Source organism: Diceros bicornis, chromosome 13 (assembly GCF_020826845.1).
Source record: "Diceros bicornis minor isolate mBicDic1 chromosome 13, mDicBic1.mat.cur, whole genome shotgun sequence".
NCBI classification, from domain to species: domain Eukaryota; kingdom Metazoa; phylum Chordata; class Mammalia; order Perissodactyla; family Rhinocerotidae; genus Diceros; species Diceros bicornis.
The window spans coordinates 16,227,609-16,247,973 of NC_080752.1; the positions used below are offsets into that span (position 1 = coordinate 16,227,609).

The following is a 20,365-nucleotide window of genomic DNA, read 5'->3' on the forward strand; positions in this document are numbered from 1 at the left end:
ACTGAACACGCGCTACCTCCCAGCCCCAGGGGGGTTGATCCCTGGGGCCTGCAAGACCCACAGGACCCGCCCTCGCGCAAGTACGTCCGCGCAGCCCCACTTCTCCGAGAACCCAGCCCTCCGGCCGCCTGCCCTGGCCCGACCCCGCCTCCAGGCCCGGCCCCGCCCCTCATGCCGGGTCCCGCGCACGCGCGTCTCTGCCGCCCATCCTTCCCCCCACCCCGCCGCCCCGCGGTCCCAGGGCGCCAGGTCGCCCCCAGCCCCCTCCCTCCTCCCACCCTCTCTCTGTCCCACCCTCCCCAGCTTTGTGCCCGGGGCGCCCAGCCGCTTCCCCCTCAGCCACGCCGCGGGAGGAGGGAGCCGCCACCGAGGAGCTGCCGCTCGCTGCCCCGGCCAGGGGCACAGGTAGGTGGCGGCCGCGGGCTGAGCCGCTCGCGGAGCCCGGGGCTGCGAGTGGGGGCGGGGTGTGAGGGAGGGGCGGGGTGGGGGAGAGGAAGAGCCGGAGGGACGGGGTCGGGGTGTGGTTGGGTGAGAGGTGTGAGGATGAGGAGACAGGGGTGTGACAGATGGGTTTAAGGGTGGGGTCGGGGTGCTGGGGCCGTATGAGAATTGGGGTTCCGGGCCGGGGTGGGAGAAGGGAGCAGGATTAGCTGGGGTGGGCTTGGGGAGGGGCATGCGTGGGAATTTAGAGCGAGATGGAGAACTGCAGTACTGGGGAAGGGGGAAAGGGTCTTGGATTAGAATAGAAGGGGTGGGGTCTTGGGGGCAGGGAAGAAAGAAGTTGGGGCTGTGGATTGTGAGGTTGGGCATGGTGAGGCGTGAAGAAAGGGGGTCTTGAAGGTTGAGGGCAGAAAACAAGGAAGGAGGTGGAGAGATTGGGGTCCCAGGAGAGGGAATCCCAGAGAGTGGGAGGAAGGGAAGAACACGGTGAAGGACAGAGGAAGAGTGCTGGGAGTTAGAGTGGGCCGGGGTGGAATGGTGTGGGGAAGGGCGGAGAGGCAGGTGGAGGTGGGATTGGGTCTAGGCTACAGGCAGCCACATTTCAGGATCATGGAAGGATTGGAAGGGTTTAGATGCGGGGCCAGGGGAGCTGGGAGTGGGGGGGGTGGTTAGGATTTTTGGTGTGGGGGTTGAATTTTGTGTGAGAAACTCTAGAGTTAGAGGGGAGAAAAACTGTAAGAGTCAAGATGTAGGAGAGATTGGCATGTTCCTGGAGGGAAGTAGGGAGCTGGCTGTGGTGTGACCCTCTGGAGCTCAGGGGAGGAGAGGGTATGGGTGAGAAGGCAGGTAGGAAAGTGCAAGCTATAGGGAAAAAATAAGGAGAGGAGTTGAAAATTGAATAATGGTGGTGACACAGAACAGTGAAGGTAAGATTGTTGGTTGGTTATGGGTGGTTTGGAGCTAGTTTCTGTTCAGGTTATTATGTTAGAAATTTTCTCAAGTATACTGCATTTCCAAATAAACCAAGGGTGTCTGCAGCCTTGGGATGAAGGCCATGGGTTGACAGATGCTTTCCTGGTGTGTGGATGTGGGTAATTTCTGCCCTGGCAGAGGGAAGAGGGGAGGCCTCGGTGTAGCTCTGTCCTGGCTCTGTTCCTGCCAACTCTTTCCTCAGATGGCCACTGCTTTTTTATCTCCTCCCTGTCCCCCTAGCTTGAACCCGTGAATTCCAGAAGGATCAAACAGGTGGGTGAGATTAATTTTTAACATCTTTGTTTTATCCTGAAGGCTGATGTCATATTTTTATTGTTGAGAGACGGCATCACGCGGTGGAAAGAGCTTGAGCTTTGGAGAAATACAGCCTTGAGATTGAATTCTGGCTCTGCCACTTACTAGCTCTGTTCCTTAAATAAGTTGCTTTACTTCTCTGAGCCCCTTCATCTGTTCAGTGGCAATCCCGGCCTCATGGGATTGTTGAGGGTTACATGAGATCATTTTATATAGTACCTAGCACAGTGCTTGGCAACTGGTAGATGCTTAATAAATGTAGCTATCACACCCACTCTCATTATCATCGTAATCATTACTGTGATTTATTATTCTAGGATTGTTAACTTTCTTTATCTACTAAAGTCAGGCATTTTCTTCTCTCTTTCTTCAAATTAGATAGCCATAGACTCAGCTCACAGTTTTAATCCTGTTGCCTCCCTTCCTCACTCCCCTCAGTCCACTTGACTGGAATGGTCATGCTTTTTGCTTGGTAAACTGGCTTCAAGGTCTAAAAAGCTGTCATATTTAGTTATCAATTATTTTATCTTGCGTGTTATTCAAAATGACTTGCTTCGTGGTAACTTTGGCTCCTTTGTGATGACCAACTACTAGAACATGCACTATTGTGGTATTTTCCTGTGATGTTGTATGGATTACAAAACTGTCTCTGTAGGGGGCTGGGAGACTTATCAGAATGCCCCTGTTACTCTGTCGATCTGATAGAAAATATAGCTAATGCAGGTCTACATTGGACATTGTTATTCTTGCAGATACTAATTACTTTAATTTTCCAGTTTGTGTGCGGTTTTGCCATGGTTTAGAACAGGCCCTGTCTCCTGAAGGGGCCTGTTTATAATAGACCACCCTGTAATCAGCCAGGCACAAGCAAAGCCAAGTACAGAAGCTTTGTGTGGAATTCTCTTGTCTTTATGGTTCTTAACCTTGGAAGGCTTAAACTTTAATTTAATTGTTAGATCGTTTTATAGTACCTCGCAAACTCTCAGGAAACTCCTTATTGGGAGAATGCAAGATGCACAGATTTAGTAGAAATCAAAGGTCACCAAGATTCCCTGAACCAGAGTCAGTTCCTCAAGTACCACAGTTGAAGAACAGAGAGGCCTGGGGCTTCTGGACAGATGATGTGGATTTACTCTTCAGGAAATTTTGGACTTTTTTCATCGTTAAGAAAGAGAACTAGCATTTGATGAGTAATTTAAAGGTAAAATATAGCCAGAACTGTGCCGTTTTTTGACAGTGATCCATGGAAGCAGAAGCTGCCAGGATTTGGGGCAGCTTGGGTTAGCATCCTTACTCTTGTCCCGATCTGCTTCTGCCCTCTGCTGGATGGAATCAGACTTTTCTGATTTTTAGCAGCAGTGGTCATCCATTCATCCATTTGTCCATTTTACTCCCAAGTTTGTGGAAGGCATTTTTAGGGGTGAAGGTTAGGGGTAATACAGATGGGCAGACCCTGTTTCATTGTCAGGGAGCTTGTAGTGTGCTGATCCGTTATAATATGTTATCTTCCATGGAATTTGCTTTTCTACTATTAAAATTAAGTCATTCCTTTTTAGGGCCATGCCTGGTGTCTGCTTTCTGATCTGCAGGTAGGGTAGGGCTCTGAATGTCCAATCACAGGGATAAAGACCGAAGGAGATCCGCTTTATCTCTTCGTCAGGATTAAAGTCTGAGGTTGAAGGGGCCAGATGCTTACTGCTACTGGAAGAAGAGCTTAGAGTAAGTGAGGCATCTCTTTAGCAGCAGGCACTGAATACTGGCAAGACTATGGGTTGTAAGAGCTGGCACTGTGACAGGAATTTTTTTTTCTAGTTTCTAGATTTTTTTTTTCCCCTGGTAGTACCAGTAACAATATACTCCCATCATCTGCTTTGCTTCTGCCACCTGCAGAAGGGTCTGGCAAGTGGGGGAGGAGCCTGCAGCTGTTGCCTGGAAGAGGAGCTGGCTCCTAGCAACAGTATCAGCAGGCCCTGCAGCTCAGAGCCCTGTCTGTCCCTTTGAGGTCTCACCCTTCCTCTCATTTGGTTCAACAAATACCTTTTGAGGGCTTACTCACTACTAGGTGCTATGTTGGGCCTGGGAAAGAGAGACAAATCAAATAAGTGCCTTACCTTCAAAGAGCTCCCAGCTCTGGGAACATTAGCAAGTGAGCAGACATAGTACATGGTGCTAAGTGCTACATAGAAGGAGACACTGGTGCTCTGGGAAAACCAGACAAGCATGCACTGGTGCAGGGGTTAGGGAAGGTTTCCCAGGAGAAGGCTGGTGGTTGAGCTGAGTGTAAATGGTGAGTAGAAATTAGGCAGGTCAGGGAAGCAGAGAAGGGTATCCCAGCGAAAGGGAGCAGAATGGGCGAGGGCCAAGTGGGGCAAGAAAGCACAGCCAGCTTACCTGGTGCTGTGGCCTGGCCAGAGAGTGGGGCATAAGGAGATGAGCAGGAAAGGTGAGGCACTCGGGCTAGGCAGGGCCCTCCTTTCGGATGTGCTTTTACACACACAATTATCCTCGGGAGAAATGTGGATGGTACTGATGCCTGCAAACAGGATCACTGTTTGATCTCCAGAGACGGCATCTTTGATCACTGACTTGATTGTTTGCTGACGCTTTTAAGTGGCATCAGAGCTGTGTCCTAGCCCTGCACTGATGCAGAAGAAGCTGGGTTACTTCACTCCAAAAGTCAGTCAGAGTCTTTTAGAGATAATGGCAGCTTTTTGACCTGTATTATATTAAAGTTTACGTCTCTCTTCCCTTTAAATTGTTGTGGAAATGGTAAATACTTTCGGGTAATTTAATTTCATAAATAATTTGAAATACTCATTTCAATTTCTCGTGTATTTTGAAATCTCACAGTTCCTCAGGGAAACAAGTATTTATTTCAATTAGTACTTGGGCACAAAATGTTGCCCACATGATTGCATACATACCCAACTGTTTTTGATATTTTTCCTTACCTTAGAAGTCCCCTAATAGAGCCTTAATAGATGTGATGCTTCCAAGGGCTAGAATAACTTTTATTTAGCTCTTGTGATGGAGGTCTTTATTTGTAGATGCAAAAAACCTGGTTGCTTGTGGTCTATGTAATGTTTAGCAAATGAGTAAACTTTAGTTCCACAGATATCTGCTCAGGGCCTATTACATGCCAGAGCACTTTGTTAGGAGTCTGGATGAATTAACATGACCCTCTCAAGGAGCTCAAACCAGCAGAACACAAGCCCAGAAACAAATCAGTAGTGGAACAGTGAGCCAAGTGCAACAAAGAAGTGTGTGGAAGGTGCCAAGGGAGTTATTAATTTCTAGTCTTTGTTCTATGCATAAACATGTTTGAAAAACAGAAATAGTGGCTGGCCCGGTGGCGTAGTGGTTAAGTTCATGTGCTCTGCTTCAGCAGCCCAGGGTTCGTGGATTCGGATCCCAGGCACCGACCTACATACCACTTATCAAGCCATGCTGTGGCAGCATCCGATATGCAAAATAGAGGAGGATGGGCACAGCTGTTAGTTCAGGGCTAATCTTCCTCAGCAAAAAGAGAAAGATTGGCAACAGATGTTAGCTAAGGGCCAGTCTTCCTCACCAAAAAAAAAAAAAAACAAATAGTTAATTCCATACGTACCATTTGTAACTTATGAATCAATAAAAACTCTATGATTTTAAAGGCTGCATAATATTCCATGGTATGGATGTATCCTAATTTATTTAATACATTCCTGTTGTTGGACATTTAGGTTGTTTCGAACTGTTTTGCAAATATTGACTATGCTGCCACAACTTTCCTTGTGGATGACTCTTTTTTGTCTGCTTCTGTGATAACTTCCTCAGAGTGAATTTTAGAAATGAGATTTGAGCTGGCTTTTGAAAGGTGGATAGGAGTTTACCAGCTAGACAAGAGAAACAGGAGGGTAGGAAAGGGCGTTCCAGGTAGAGGCAGTAGAGGCAACCTGCAGTGCCAAAGTTCACAGGCAACTTGTAAGCTTCGTTTCCCCAAACCAGCCACAGGGCCTGCCAGGTAGGCTCGTAAAGCTCTGGGCACAGCAAGATGAAGTTACATGTTGCAAATGGCATTTTAATTGGATTTGCTTTCCTTGCACCTTACCTTTACAGTCACACCCAAGACAATGTCTTACTACCTCAACTCAGAAAATCACCTGGACCCAGGGCCCATCTATGTGCGAGAAAATGGGCAGCTGCACATGGTCAATCTGGCCTTGGATGGCGTCGGGAGTAGCCTGCAGAAGCCAAGGCCTTTCAGACTGTTTCCCAAAGGCTTTTCTGTGGAGCTTTGCATGAACAGGGAAGATGATACTGCACAGAAAGAGAAGACTGATCATTTCATCTTCACATACACCCGGGAGGGGAATCTTCGGTACTCCGCCAAATCTCTCTTCAGCCTCGTCTTGGGCTTCATCTCCGACAATGTTGATCACATTGATTCCCTCATTGGCTTTCCTGAGCAGATTGCTGAAAAGCTGTTCTCTGCTGCTGAAGCCAGACAGAAGTTCACAGAGCCAGGTGCGGGGCTGAGGGCTTTACAGAAATTCACTGAGGCCTATGGAAGTCTGGTGCTTTGCTCCCTGTGTCTGCGAAACAGGTGGGTGTTCAGATTAGGATATTGGGTATTTTATTGGGTGTGTTAATACTGTCAAGCGCTGGGGCTTAGTGGGCTTGGGGGCTTCTCCCATCAAATAGCCCTTCAATTTAGAACTTCCAAACACAAATTGATGGGCCATTTTGAGAGGAATCACTGTCTTTCTAACCCCCTCCCCCTCCCAGACAACACTTAGCTTTATTTTGAAAACACTTTACAAGGATTAGTTGACTGTCATAGTTCCTCCATTAGATAGAAAATACTCTTCTACCAACTTTCCTGGTAAGAGAAAATAGAAAAACAAGACGTGATCTGCCAAATATCTCCAGGTATGCCCTTGGGGATGTGAAGTTTAGTAACCAGAGTTCTTGGCCCTGTTCCAGTTTTCAGACCCTGGATATTGAGCATTAGATAAAAGAATGAGTGATTAAAATTGTAAGTATCTTAAAGTTTGGAAATTTTCAAATAAGGTTGCAAAACCCACACCAAGGTCTACCTGTTTTCTAACAGAGCAGATGTTTTCTATTGTGACTTAACTTTGCTCATAGACTTTTGTTGATTTATTTAGAGTTTTTATTCCACCATCATGTAAAATGACTTTCAAAGCATCTATTAATTAAAAAACTTAGGAAAAAAGGACATGGAAAGAATTCAAACACAAACACAAAAAGGTGTAAAGTGAAACATAAGCTTCCCTCCCATCTCATCTCCTATTGCCTCTTCCCAGGGACAACTACTGTTATCAGTGTCTTCTATATCATTCCAGAGATGTTCTGTACATACACATGCATGTATAGCTCTCCCCTTTGTTATACAAATGGCAGCACACTGCTTACACTCTTATGCACCTTGCTTTCTTCACATATTTTGAAAATCATTTACCATGAATACCTGTAGCTTTTTTAAATAACTGTATGGTATACCACTATATGAACTTTTTTGTGATAAGAAAATGTGAAAGGTAGCTTACTATTAAGACGCACAATCAATCTGACCATTAAAACAAGGCTAAACAAAGAGTATGGAAGAAAAAAGGAGAAAGTCATACTAGAAAGCATAAGCTAAGCTCATATACTTAAAAAAATAGAAAAGAAGCAGTATTTAATCGGCTCATAGAATTAATAGTTTTAACTCAGGCCAAATATTATTCTTTATAAAGACAAGATGTAAAATACACACAGACAAGAACAGAACCAAGGTCTCAGGAACCGAGAAGGCACCTTATGGAACCTCTCAGGCATGGCTCGGCCTAGGGCTGCTGCCAGGGGAAAAGAAAAACATTACCTCGCCTAAATGAAAAAGCCAAGCAATATTTCACTGTAGTTCATACATTTAAAGTACATTTTACTCGTTCATTTTTTATTCCAAGTTATTTATGTTCATTGTAGAAAAATTAGAACAATGAAAAATAGAATTATGATATATACCTTGTTTTAGAATTATTTTATAAAGAGAATACATACTATTTGGGAAATACATAAAACTGTAATATTAAATTCGTAATCCCACTATTCATGGTAATCATTTTCAAATATATATCTTTATGCATTTGGGAATATACTCTATCTACAACTTGTATTCTGTTTTTTTCACCCACCTGACCATTTATAGCTTAGGGATTTCTCATGATAGTGAAAATCCTTTTATCCGTTTATGATGTCTGCGTACTGTTCCGGTGGTCAGATTGGATGAGAATAGCACTTTCATTCATGTTTGATGAGCACGTAAATTAGTGTAGCGTTTCTGGAAAGCTGCGTGGCAATATGTATCAAGAGCCTTAAAAACATCCATACCATTTATTTGCCCATTAATTCCATGGATTAAAAATCTATTGTCATTTCTAATGTAATAATCAGGTAGGGGAACAAATATTTTTACGTAAGGCTGTTCCTTATAGTACTGTTTGTAGTAGTGAAAACCGGAAAGCTGAATATCCGACAATAAGAAATTAGTTAAGCAAATTATGGTACATTCATATGATGAAATATATAACTGTTAAGATAATATTCAAAGATCATGTAAAATGGTGTGGAGAAATGTTCATTATATAATAAGTGAAAAAGTTAAAATTAAAATTGCATATATGATCCCAATTTTGTTTAAAAAAATAGTTTTTATATGTATTGCATATATAGAAAGATAAAAGAAAAACACACTGAAATGTAATCTAGATAGTGGAATTGAAATTGGTTTTAATTTTCTTTATAATTTTCTATATTTTCTTAATTTTTTCTCCAGGGCACGTGTATTACTTTTATAATCAGAAAAATATAAGAAACATTTTAACATAATCTTTTGGCTAATATTTTATTGCGACAGTTCCACACTTTGCTGTCTTATTCAGAAACAAGAGTAAGATTTTCAATTGTGATCAAAAACTTCTCTTCTCCTTTTGAATCCCCAGTGCAAAATAGGAAGAGGGTAGGACATTTGGGTTTGCATTTGCAATCCAGGGCTGAAGCTGCAGCAGCAAAGGTTTTACCAGCACAGAAGTGTTCAGATCAGAGGGAAAGAGCTTGAGAAGATAATTGAAAATAAGATAATTGAGTAGATGCGGGCACTTGCTGTCTTGAGGTTGGGTCACAAAGCTGCCTGCCAGAAGGAGAAGCCAGTGTCTTTGTAACTGGCTTCCAATCCTACAAAACTATCTCTTCCCTGTGTTGAAACTCCAGTGATTTCTAATGCCACTGGTGGTCGCAGGGAGGCAAGTATGTTTTCCTTAAAATATCACCCTGTGTAACTGAAGTAATTGTAATAGTTACCATTTAATGAGGGCCTATAAGATGCTACGTACTTCTGGAATATTGTTTCTAATTTTCTTAATCCTGAAAAGAAGTAATCATCAACCCCATTTTCTAGCTGGAGAAGTTGAGGCTCAGAGAGGTTAAGTAACTTTCTCACAATCACATGAGTAATTAAGGTTGTTAGAATCCAAACTCAGGTCTGTCTGACACTAAAATATGTCAGTACTCCTTCTGTTGGTTCTCCACTACACTGTTCTGAACTCTCTAAGGGGCAAAGTGGAAGACTAGTGTGAGCAAGACTAGAGCTTTGGTTATGTCCTGGATAAGCATCTAGTAGTATCTGTGGCTTTGCATGTTGGTTTCTCAGCCTTGATGTTTGTAGTGTTGTTAATCATGTTACACATTGTTATGTCCTTGACAGATAACCCTTGTTTCAGAATTACTAAAAATCTTCTGGTTAATTGATCAAAGGATGTGTGTTTTCTTTTCTCTGATTGCCGGTAATCCCCCAAATCCCCATTAACCCACTTCAACTCTGTGATTGGAAGATGGAAAACAGCAATTAAAATAGTCTGAGTAAATAAGGCTCATTTGTGTACCCAGCTGAGCTTGGTCACCAGGCAGCTTAGAGGAGGTATCAGTGCCCCAGGCCATCTGTACCTAGCAGTCAGGCCGGCGATCAGGTTCAGTACATCTTATTTTGGTTGCAAGTAGAAAGAAAAGTGATCTAACTCCCCTCTTGCTCTTAGATTATTCCATACCGTTTTTGGTAATTATGATCCTGCTGACAGAAGAGAGATGTGAACACTTTTAGGTGTAACCCCACTGATCCTACCATACCATCTTGCAGTGAAAACTGCTAGACATCCATGAGGAAAGTGGATGGGAAAGGCATGCTCTTGCCACAAGTCCATTTCCCTGTTCTCTTAGGATCCTCTCCTCTCTGTTTCCTGTCGCACCTAATCTCTTTTCATTTTTTCTCAGTGACATCATCTGAAATAGATGAACAACTAGGAAGCAGGGTGGAGGCCGTAGCCTGGGCTGTGGAATGCCTTTTTAATCTCCTTTTCCTCTCCAGAGGCCTCTCTGATGCGTCCTGATAACAGTTTGGCAAGGTGCTCCAGAGTAATTAAATTGTGCATGCTCACATGTTGTTGGTCTTAACCGTCTGGATTAGAGCGAGTCCCTGTGGTAGTCATGCTGCCCATGCTTGCAGAGTAAAGTTCGCAGGGTAACAGAGGCACAGTGGGGTGGGCAGCTACTCAAGCCTGTGTTTGAGTAGAAAAGAAGTGATCTGCCAGATATCTATTGGTATGTTCTTGGTGGTGTGAAGATTAGAACCCAGAGTTCTTGGCCCTGTTCCAGTTGTTAGACCATTAGATATTGAGCGTTAGATAAAAAACAACCTTAAAAGAATGATGGAGTATTCTAAAGTTTGGAAATTCTCCAGTAAGGTCCCAACACCAACACCAAGGTCTGTCTGTCTGCTAACAGAGCAGAGGTTTTCTCTTATGACTTTCTTTTGCTCATATATTTTATTTATTTATTTAAAGTTTTCATTCCACCTTCATGTAAAAAGACTTTTCAAGGCATTTACTAATTAAAAAATTCAACCTGTGCCCACATGGTGATCAGTGAAGTCTGCGTATTACATAGTACCTTGTCCTGATGCAATGTTGACTAACACAAAGCCACAAATGGTGATGTTATAAAAGAAGGAAAGGAAAAGCTGTTGATTGCTCTCCCCGCCCCACAGATGTCTGGTGATTTCAGAAAAACTTGAGGAGATTAAGTCTTTCCGGGAGCTGACCTGCCTGGATCTTTCCTGTTGCAAGCTTGGAGACGAACATGAACTTCTAGAACATCTCACCAATGAGGCCCTGTCTAGGTATTGCCTTGCCACCACTTGTAGATGAATTCTTTTATTAGTTTTTTAAAGGATGATCCAATGGGATCATCTTGAAGAATGCTAATTACTTTCCAATCCTGTGTTTATTTGGTAATTTTTTTTTCCTAAAACTGAAAATATCTCCGTTTACTTGGTACAAGCAGTATAATTGGACAATTCCTAGGAAGGTAAGTCAGTTGGTTCATTTTTCTAAATAGGCTTTATTTCAACATGAAGTACTCGAAGCTACTTAGATTGAAAAATGATTTTGTCCTTTATTTGTTCAGTCCTAGTTGATTCTGACAAAAGATGAGAAGTTATACAATTTTCTACAATCATTATCATTTTCAATTTTAACTATCAATGAACTATAAGTTATTTAAAAAGCATACTATTAAAGACAGTCAAATAAATCCTTTCCAAGAACCATAATTGAAAGAAATTGCCAAGTTCATACCATTTGCAAATAGTCCGACTGATCTCAGGTTACCCAGTCTGGCCAACAGAGAGAAGGCCAGATGGATTCCATTGTGGTTTCGTTAACACCCAGAATGACAACAGCATTACAGGCCTGAGTCTAACCCACTACCTGGGGCCTGCCTCTGGGACACCTACCCACAGCCCCGTCCAGAGGTATTTTTGTGTGAGGTTAGTAAGGGTTCATGTTTCTTGTTGTCTGTGGGACAGTGAAGCACATTAATACACCAATTTCAGGTTAGCTCTATGGATTGGGTTATGGATATCCTTAAAAACCCAGTCTGAAAAATCTAGATTTATAAAGCTAGTTAAAAGATTGTTTGCTTTGCAAAAAGAATCTCCTAAGAGTTCTTTAGCAGACTTTCCTGACATATTTAGTGTTTTTGGTTTTCAACAGGATTTGTCAGGAATGCAGCTTTTGTGTTAAGCGAGGTATGTTTATCCCCTTCATGAAGTCCCTGTTTACCTCATTCGACCGTATACCGTTAGTGCCCTCTGCCATCTGAGATGAGTACTACATGAGACTCTGATTGCTAAGTTAACCCTCACTTAGTAACTGAAATAGCACCAAAAGATCTTTAAGTCTGTTAAGTGTATTGAGTGTGAAATAGCAGGAGGTCCAGGATATTTTGTATTTTTTAATGAAATTTATGAAAGCATGTTCTCATACCTACACTTTCTCAAACTCTGTTTAAGTAATTATTTATGGACTTTGTTTCCCTAGTGTAACTCAACTCCACCTGAAGGATAATTGTTTATCTGATGCCGGGGTGCGGAAAATGACAGCACCAGTTCGAGTGATGAAAAGAGGCCTGGAAAATCTAACATTATTAGACTTATCTTGTAAGTTTTATTAGAAATTATAGATTATTAATGTTGGAAGAATGGCATTAGAAATCATCGAGTTCTTCTTCATGTTAGAGGTGATAAAAGTGAGGGGACTTTCCTAGGTGCCATGATAAGTTAGTAGCAGAGCAGGGCTGTAGCCAGGCTCTTGACCCCTGGCCAGATACCTTTCCTGGTGTGCTGCCACCTCTTCAGGGTAGGAAAAGCTCTTACAGATTCATCCATGCCACTCACTATGTGCACGCAGGGCAGCCTTTCATCATATTCATAGCATATAGAAAGGACATGTGGCTCATCTTTACTTTCTTTGCATTTCTGATCTGTAATGTGTGTCAGCTAGGTCTTTTTTGAATCAATATTTGCTTGATGAAAATCTGGATGACACCACAATTGTGATAACTTACTCAGGATTAACCAGATATTGACTCCAGTGGTAGAAAGCTGATAGAGATCATTTATGATTTAACTGAGCATCCATTGAATATGTGACAGAATGGTAGAGTGTCAAAAGAATAGAAAGAGCAGATTTTGTGGTCAGAGGACACTCCTTGCTCTGCTACTTTTGTTAGCAGCTGTGTGCCCTTGGTAAATTATTTAACCTCTCTGAACCTTGCTTTTAGTTTCTGTAAAATGAAGGTAATAACAGATGTCTTCCCTCCCAGGGAAGTGTATTCATTCAGCACATTTTTTGAGCATCTGCAGTGTGCCAGGCCCTGTGCTCACAGCCTTGCGGACTCAGTGCTAAATGTAGTACTCTGATGTGAGAAGGTAATATGTAAGAAAAGATTCTGAAAAAAATGCAAGTCAGTAAGAGTAGTAATAGTCTCTGTGTCTAATACCTTTGAAAATTTTTTTTAAATAAATCTTTTTTACTTTGGAGGTGAAATGGCTGTGAACAAAGTCTGATGTACCGTTTTAATACGTTTATATATGCTGTTTTTGTATGGTTCCAAATTAAAACCCACCTGGTTCATTTATTTTTCTGCTAACCTCCAGCTCCTAGAAAGTTAAGAGCTATAAAGGATCTTAAGGATTATCTAGTGTGGCTCCTCCATATTGCAGATAGGATAAAGATAAGATCCATATATTTAATTTACCCTGAAAAGTGTGCTCACTCAGTATTTTATACTTTATCATTGTTTGGTTTTTTTTTTTCTGACCTTATCGTTGGCATTTTAGCAATAGTTATGCTGTAACGGAATATTACCTATGTTTTTGTCATCCAGGTAACCCTGAGATCACAGATGCAGGAATTGGATACCTCTTTTCTTTTAGAAAACTAAACTGCTTAGATATCTCTGGGACGGGGATCAAGGTAAGACTTTTGCTCCCTTCTCTTACTTTTCCAAACTCACAGTTGGATATTTTACTTCTGCTAATTGGTGTTTAGAAAGGGCTGATATTTATAGTAGTGTTTATTTGCTACTGAAAACAAGTAAGAATTGGTGCAGCCCAGTGGCGCAAGCAGTTAAGTGCGTGCAGTCCGCTTCGGCGGTCTGGGGTCTGTGGATTCGGATCCCGGGCGCACACTGACGCACCGCTTGTCACGCCATGCTGTGGCGGCGTTGCATATAAAGTAGAGAAAGATGGGCATGGATGTTAGCCCAGGGCCAATCTTTCTTGGCAAAAAAGAGGAGGATCAGCATCGGGTGTTAGCTCAGGGCTGATCTTCCTCACAAAAAAATTAAAAATAAATAAATAAAATAAAATAAACTGTTTAAAAAAAAAAAACAAGTAAGAATTGACCAGAGGTGTGTGTTCCTGTTCTGTTGTTCCCTCACTAGGACATCAAAGCCATCAAACACAAGCTGCAGACCCACATAGGCCTTGTTCACTCTAAAGTGCCTTTGAAGGAGTTTGATCACAGTAACTGCAAGACAGAGGGCTGGGCTGACCAGGTAATGCAGATTTTTCTCCCCTACAGTTAATATGGCTTTTCATTTTAATTTCAAACGTCTTATTAAGTATGTTAATCCTCATGGTATTCCTTGGCTGAATTGTCCTGTTATGTCAAATCAGAGACACTGATGGTCTATAACTGACCCAGCTACTAAAGGAAAGGTGTTAGATGCCGGTCCTTAAATCTCATGCTTCTGTCACTAGATTGTGCTTTGTCTTTATTGGACCTAGGAGAAAATGCCTTCTCATAAATGACTCAGAAAATAAGTGAATTCTGGCTTGCTACACAAAAAAGCTGTCAGATTCTCTTAGCAATGTGTATATACTGGAAAGAGAATAAGTCACACTGATAAGGAGTCAAATCTGCCTCTTCCCCTTTTTTGGGCAAATTTCTTACCAGAAACTTAGTGAAGAAATGTTTTTTTGTCTGTCTGTCACTGAGCCTTCCCATTTTCAACTTCTTGGCTGAACTTTGACTCTCATCTTGATGGTCTTTCTCAACGTCGTAAAGTACAGACTTAAGTAGGAAGTCAGAGGGTGACCAAGTAGCACAGCACCAGTAGATGCCAGCTTGCCTGTGGCTGGTCCTTTCTCCAGACACTTGAAACCGAGGTTTCTTGGTGGAGGCCTAGAGGACCCCCCCAGACTGTTTTGTTCTGGATCCCTCCTTGGTTCATGCTGCATGATGGTGGGCCTGTCCAGCTGCCTGATTGTAGCGTCACCTTCCTGTAGGTAAGCAAGGAGGGTGCTGGTGAGTCTGTGTTTCAGAAGTACTTTGAAGTTGGTGCAGAAATTGCCTCCTGAGGTAATCACTGCAGTGCATTGCCAGACGCAGTTTGTAGCCCTGGGTGAATGCGAGATGTATCTAGTGGACTGGGGACAGGTGTGGGATGGTTGTAAGAAAGGCTTGATGTAGTTGGGTAGCAGGTGACATGGTAGAAAGAGGATAGGCTATGGAGTCAAAGAGACCTGGGTGTGGGATCCTGGCTCAACAACCCAATAGCTGTATGACTTCAGGCAGCTTTAAGTCTCTGTTTCATCATCTGTAAAATGCAGAGACCAGGACCTCTCTTGCAGAGCTTGGGAAGGGTGAAGTAAAATACCTGGCAGCCCGGCCTGAAAGTGAGCTGATTGGGCCCAGTGCAGCTTCACGCCGTGCAGCTCAGCAGGGCCCCTGGGGCTTGGCAGCAGTGCTTCCTCCATCTCCTGTTGCTCCCTTATTAAATTGTTTCAGGCTGACTCCCTTCTCCTCCTGCCTCATTCTCAGTGGGTGACACAGAAAAATGAAGCCATCTAACAGGAATCCCCTTACTGCCCTGTCTCTGTCTCACAATTTCTCTGTTTATTCAGCCTTACTCTACCTCCCTCCTATGTAAGGGGGACAGCTGTGCCACTGTATTCCAGTGATAAGCCCTTAGGATTGTTTTTGTTTTGTTTTCACTTCTATTTCCTAAGATCTCCAGCTTCCTCTGTGATGTTTTACTAGTAAATTATTTCCCTCTACTGCCCCACTGCAACTTCAGTCTCACCCTCTGCTGGCTGCTTTCCTTCTGTGTATAAATATGCTGGAGCTACCCTCATTCTAACCTGTGCCTCACCCCGGCACAATGGTGACTCGTTTTCTATTCTTGTCTCTCCCACCTCCTCACTGCCTACTCAGTTCTCAGTCCCTTTTAACCTGGTTCTGGCCGCACTGCTCTCCTGCAGGAGTTCTCTTGAAGGTGGCACGTGCTCTCCTTCTTCCTCCGCCTGGCTTCTCTGCAGTGTTGATGCAAACAGGCATGCCTCGTGCTCTCTCTCTCTCGGCTTTCCTCTGGCTCTCTCCTAACTTCCCCGCTTCTCCCTCTGGCCCTTGCTGAGTCCTCATTTCCTCCTCTCCTCTTCTATCTCCCCTCCTTCTCCCCATGATCTTCACTGTTCTCAGAGCCTTAACTGTCCCTGCAGGGATGACTACTTTCTCACCCTGGACCTCTTCCTAAATATCATCCATAAATCTCTGCCTGGAACCTCAGATCCAGCTTTTCCGAACCAGACTCGTTTTCTTCCTCCCCTTCCCTGAACAGCTCTTCCTACTGACATTCTTCTTTCTGTTAGTGGAAGCACCATTTTCCCCACTGCGCGATGAGTTGCCAAACTCAGCTGTTCCATCTTGGCATTCTCTTAGATTTGTCCCCATTTTCCATAATCAGGAAGGTATCATAGAAGGGATAACAAGTAATATTTATTGAGCGCTTCCTATGTGCCAGACATTGTGCTAAACGGCTTATGCATGTTATCTCATTTAATCCTAACAACAGCCTGATGGAGTATGTACAGTTATTAATCCCTATTTTACAGATGAAGAAATTGAGACTCACAAATTAAATCACTTGCCAGGAGTGCCCTGGCTAGTAAGTGGTGGAGTTAACTCCGGAACTGTATTCTTAAACTCTGCATTGTACTGCCTCTGTGTCCTGAAAATGTTTTTCTTGTCTTTCTTTGTGATCATTTCATTGCATACCATAATGAGAAATATTCAAATTCTTGTTATTCTTGGTATATGTGAAATAATCATCTACCTTTGTTTTATTTATGCATAGTTTGTATTCAGCCAAATTTCCAAAAGAATTTTTAGTAGCTTATAATAAAAATACATTTGTAACAGTTTTAAAAAATGGAAACTGACTGTGAAATGTGAGAATATGGAAACTTGGGCATTCTACACACATACAAGAGTTTGAGTTCAGGTAGTGTATTTTAAGGCATGAAAGTGAGTCTAGGAATGTGTGAAAAGTATTACGACTAAGGTTTAAGGATATGCAATTTATTTCTAGCTTGGAATAGAGATGAAAATAGACGGGGAGTCAGCTCTATAGATTTTTCCTGAGTCGTGCAAATACATATATGAATGTATGTAGTCTGACCAACTCCTGCATTAAAATAGAAAATCCAGACTTGACTTGGTTCTTATCACTGATCACCTCAAGTAGGATTACCACAGGGGTTTGTGTTTATGGAAGGGGAGCAAGGGGAACAAGGAAGGCTTGAGATTCAAGGCTGGAGGTTTTGTTGGGATTCAAATCTTTCCAAATACATTTTAGATTGTTCTGCAGTGGGAGCGTGTGACTTCGGAAGCTGTGAAGCCACGAGAAACCTCGGAGCCTCGAGCAGCAGCTCAGCGCTTCTGTGAGAAATTCCCTTTCCTTTGGAGTTTTTTGCCTTTAAGTTATTTTGCACCCTTAAAGCAGTTCATCCGTTTTCACTCAGTGGGACAATAAATTATGATAGAATTGACTTAATTAGATGACCAAAACTTGTATTCTCTCAACATAGCATACAGTATAAGTTTACACTTAGCTTTGAGCACCTGCACCAGGAAAATAGCTTATTATTATTATTTTTTAATGGTTTTATTTTATTTTATTTTGAAAATAGCTTATTAAATGTATGTATGTGTGTATGTATTTATATCCCATCTTGTTCCAAAAAAGATTTGTGGTGGTACAAAAGTAGATAGAGTGTAGAGATTAAAAACGAATTAAGTGTATTCAAAAGGTAGAAGCAACCCAGTGTCCATCGGCAGGTGAATGGATAAGCAAAATGTAGTATTTACATACAATGAAATATTATTCAGCCTTAAAAAGGAAGGAAATTTTGACACATGCTATAATATGGATGAAACTTGAAGACAGTATGCTAAGTGAAATAAGCCAGTCAAAAAAAGACAAATACTATATTCTTCTTACATGAGGTTCCTAGAATAGTCAAGTTCATAGAGACGGAAGGCAGTAGGGTGGTTGCCAGCGACTGGGGGGAGGGTAACAGGGTTAGTGTTTAATGGGTACAGAGTTTCAGTTTTGCAAGATGGAAAAGTTTTGGAGATGGATGGTGGTGATGTTTGCACAACAGTGTGAATGTACTTAATGCCACAGAATTATACACTTAAAAATGGTTAAAATAGGACATTTATGTTATATGTATTTTACCATAATTTTTTTTTTTTTTTGTGAGGAAGATCAGCCCTGAGCTAACTTCCATGCTAATCCTCCTCTTTTTTGCTGAGGAAGACCGGCTCTGAGCTAACATCTATTGCCAATCCTCCTCCTTTTTTTTCCCCCAAAGCCCCAGTAGATAGTTGTATGTCATAGTTCCGTATCCTTCTAGTTGCTGTATGTGGGACACAACCTCAGCATGGCTGGAGAAGCCGTGCGTAGATTCGCGCCCAGGATCCGAACCCGGGCCACCTGTAGCAGAGCGCATGCACCCAACCGCTAAGCCACGGGGCTGGCCCCTTACCATAACTTTTTAAAAAAGAGTTAGATGAAATTGAAGTGAGGGGGGAAAAAGGTAACAAAATAAGAAGAATCCAGGGCATACCAAAAAATACAGAGTAAGGTGATATCATTTGCTAGAGTCGTGCCACAGATTTGGCTCTTAGAAGACAAAGTCAAGTCCAGATTTTGAATAGTAATAGCTAACATTTTTTGAGCTTTTTCTATGTGCCAAGCATTGTGCTAAGCACTTTTTATATGTTATTTCACTTATCTTCACATCACTCTTATGAAATAGGTTTTATATCCTTATAAAGTTGAGAAAAGTGAATCTTAAGTCACTTGTCCAAGGTCGCTTACCCAGGAAGTGGCAGAGTACATGCCTTCAGCCTGTGCTAGTGCGTATGCCACTGTCAACTTTACTGGGCATGGGAAAGGGAATAAAATTAGCCCAGACATCAGTTGTTGGGGCTTTTGTCGTTTCCTTGGATCATCTCTAGATTTAGGCAGGCATTATCATGCCAGCATGGTGAACTCATCGCCGTTCTCTTCTGTCACTCTTACAGATGGGAAGCGGGCTCGAACAGAAGCCCTAGGGAAGTGTCCCCTGGCAGACACCCACGTGAACTCTTCCGAGAAACTCCAGTTCTACAGAGAGAAAGCCCCAGACTGCCACGGGCCATTGTTGAAACGTGAACCTGTCTCAAGCCAGGAGTCAAAGAAGAGCAAGAAGAGAGCTCTTGAGGAGCCAGAGAAGGAACAGAATAACTCGTCACAGTCTGCAAAGCAGAAATACGTGTGTCTTGCCATGGAAGACTGGGACTTGTTAAATTCCTATTGATTGGCAGATATAAGTTGACCTTTTGCCCTCCAACTCTAATGTATGAGGAAAAGGGGCCGATGATGTTTTCCTTTTTGTTTGAATTTACCTATGGTATTAGCATAGCAAGCAGATATTTCTACTTTTGTGGTGGGGGAGGGGAATGTTATGGAAGTATGTAATAATTTCTAATGTATATTTTCAATACATAGTAATTTTTCAAATAAACCTTTTTGCTCTCCATAAGTTCTGCTTGTGAAATATAGACTGGAGCCACAGGAAATAACACTTCAGTTTGGGGTGGAAGGCCATGTGAACTAACAAGGCAGCTTTGGGTGATTTGTTACTACCCCAGTGTGACCCAGCCGCTAGGATATATATATACATGCTACCATTATTGAATGCCTCCTATCTGCCATGCCCTGTCCTCACAACAACCATGGAAGGCAGATATTAGCCCCAATTTAGAGTTCAGAAAACTCAGCCTCAAGATAAGTGAGTTGTTCAAGGTCACAGAGCTTAAAGTGACAGGACTAGAATTTATACTTCTTTCTGTCCAACTAAAGCCCACTTTGTTACATTGCCTTCTTAAATAATAGTTACCATTTATTTAAATCCCAGCTACTAAGTCTATGAAGTAAACTGCCAGGAATCTTCATAATAGTCCTGCAGAGTGAGGATTATCACCTCTATTTGACAGGTGAGGAACTGAGGCCAATGACTTGCCTTGGACCCGTGTTTCTCAAGCTTTATTGTGCATGCAAATCACCTGAGGATCTTGCTCAAATGCAGATTTTAATTCAGTAGGTCTGGAGCGGCACCTGAGATTCGGTGTTTTTCTAACAAGTTTCCAGATGATGTCAGTGCTTCTAATTTGTGGACTATACTTTGAGTAGCAAGGCCCTAGACCTTTACTATCGAATATGGTAGCCCCTAGTCACATGTGGCCATTGAACACTTGAAATGTGGCTAGTCCAAATTGAGATGTGCTGTAAAATACACACTGGATATCAGATATACCAAAGTACAAAAAAATAAGTGAAAAATATCTCCATTTTTAAGTACTGATTACATGTTAAAATGATACTTTTGATGTTAAAAATATTAATTTCACCTGTTTTTATTTTTCTA

General features: G+C 42.3%; 1 protein-coding gene across 4 annotated transcripts; it reads left to right on the top strand.

The window, feature by feature from the left end:
- The first annotated feature begins 235 nt into the window (after nucleotides 1-235).
- Nucleotides 236-19,476, top strand: LRRC42 (leucine rich repeat containing 42). 4 transcript variants are annotated; one of them, XM_058552474.1, is made up of 10 exons: nucleotides 236-405; nucleotides 1,654-1,686; nucleotides 3,285-3,447; nucleotides 5,827-6,313; nucleotides 10,811-10,942; nucleotides 12,144-12,262; nucleotides 13,492-13,580; nucleotides 14,050-14,163; nucleotides 17,245-17,329; nucleotides 18,981-19,476. In XM_058552474.1, the coding sequence occupies exons 4-10, from the start codon at nucleotides 5,841-5,843 to the stop codon at nucleotides 19,253-19,255; spliced, it is 1,287 nt and encodes a 428-aa protein (XP_058408457.1). In that variant the 5' UTR covers nucleotides 236-405; nucleotides 1,654-1,686; nucleotides 3,285-3,447; nucleotides 5,827-5,840; the 3' UTR covers nucleotides 19,256-19,476. The 4 variants fall into 4 exon arrangements, with proteins under 4 accessions (XP_058408457.1, XP_058408456.1, XP_058408459.1 ...); XM_058552476.1 differs by lacking the exon at nucleotides 236-405 and adding an exon at nucleotides 1,205-1,367; XM_058552473.1 differs by lacking the exon at nucleotides 3,285-3,447.
- The last annotated feature ends 889 nt before the right edge of the window (nucleotides 19,477-20,365 follow it).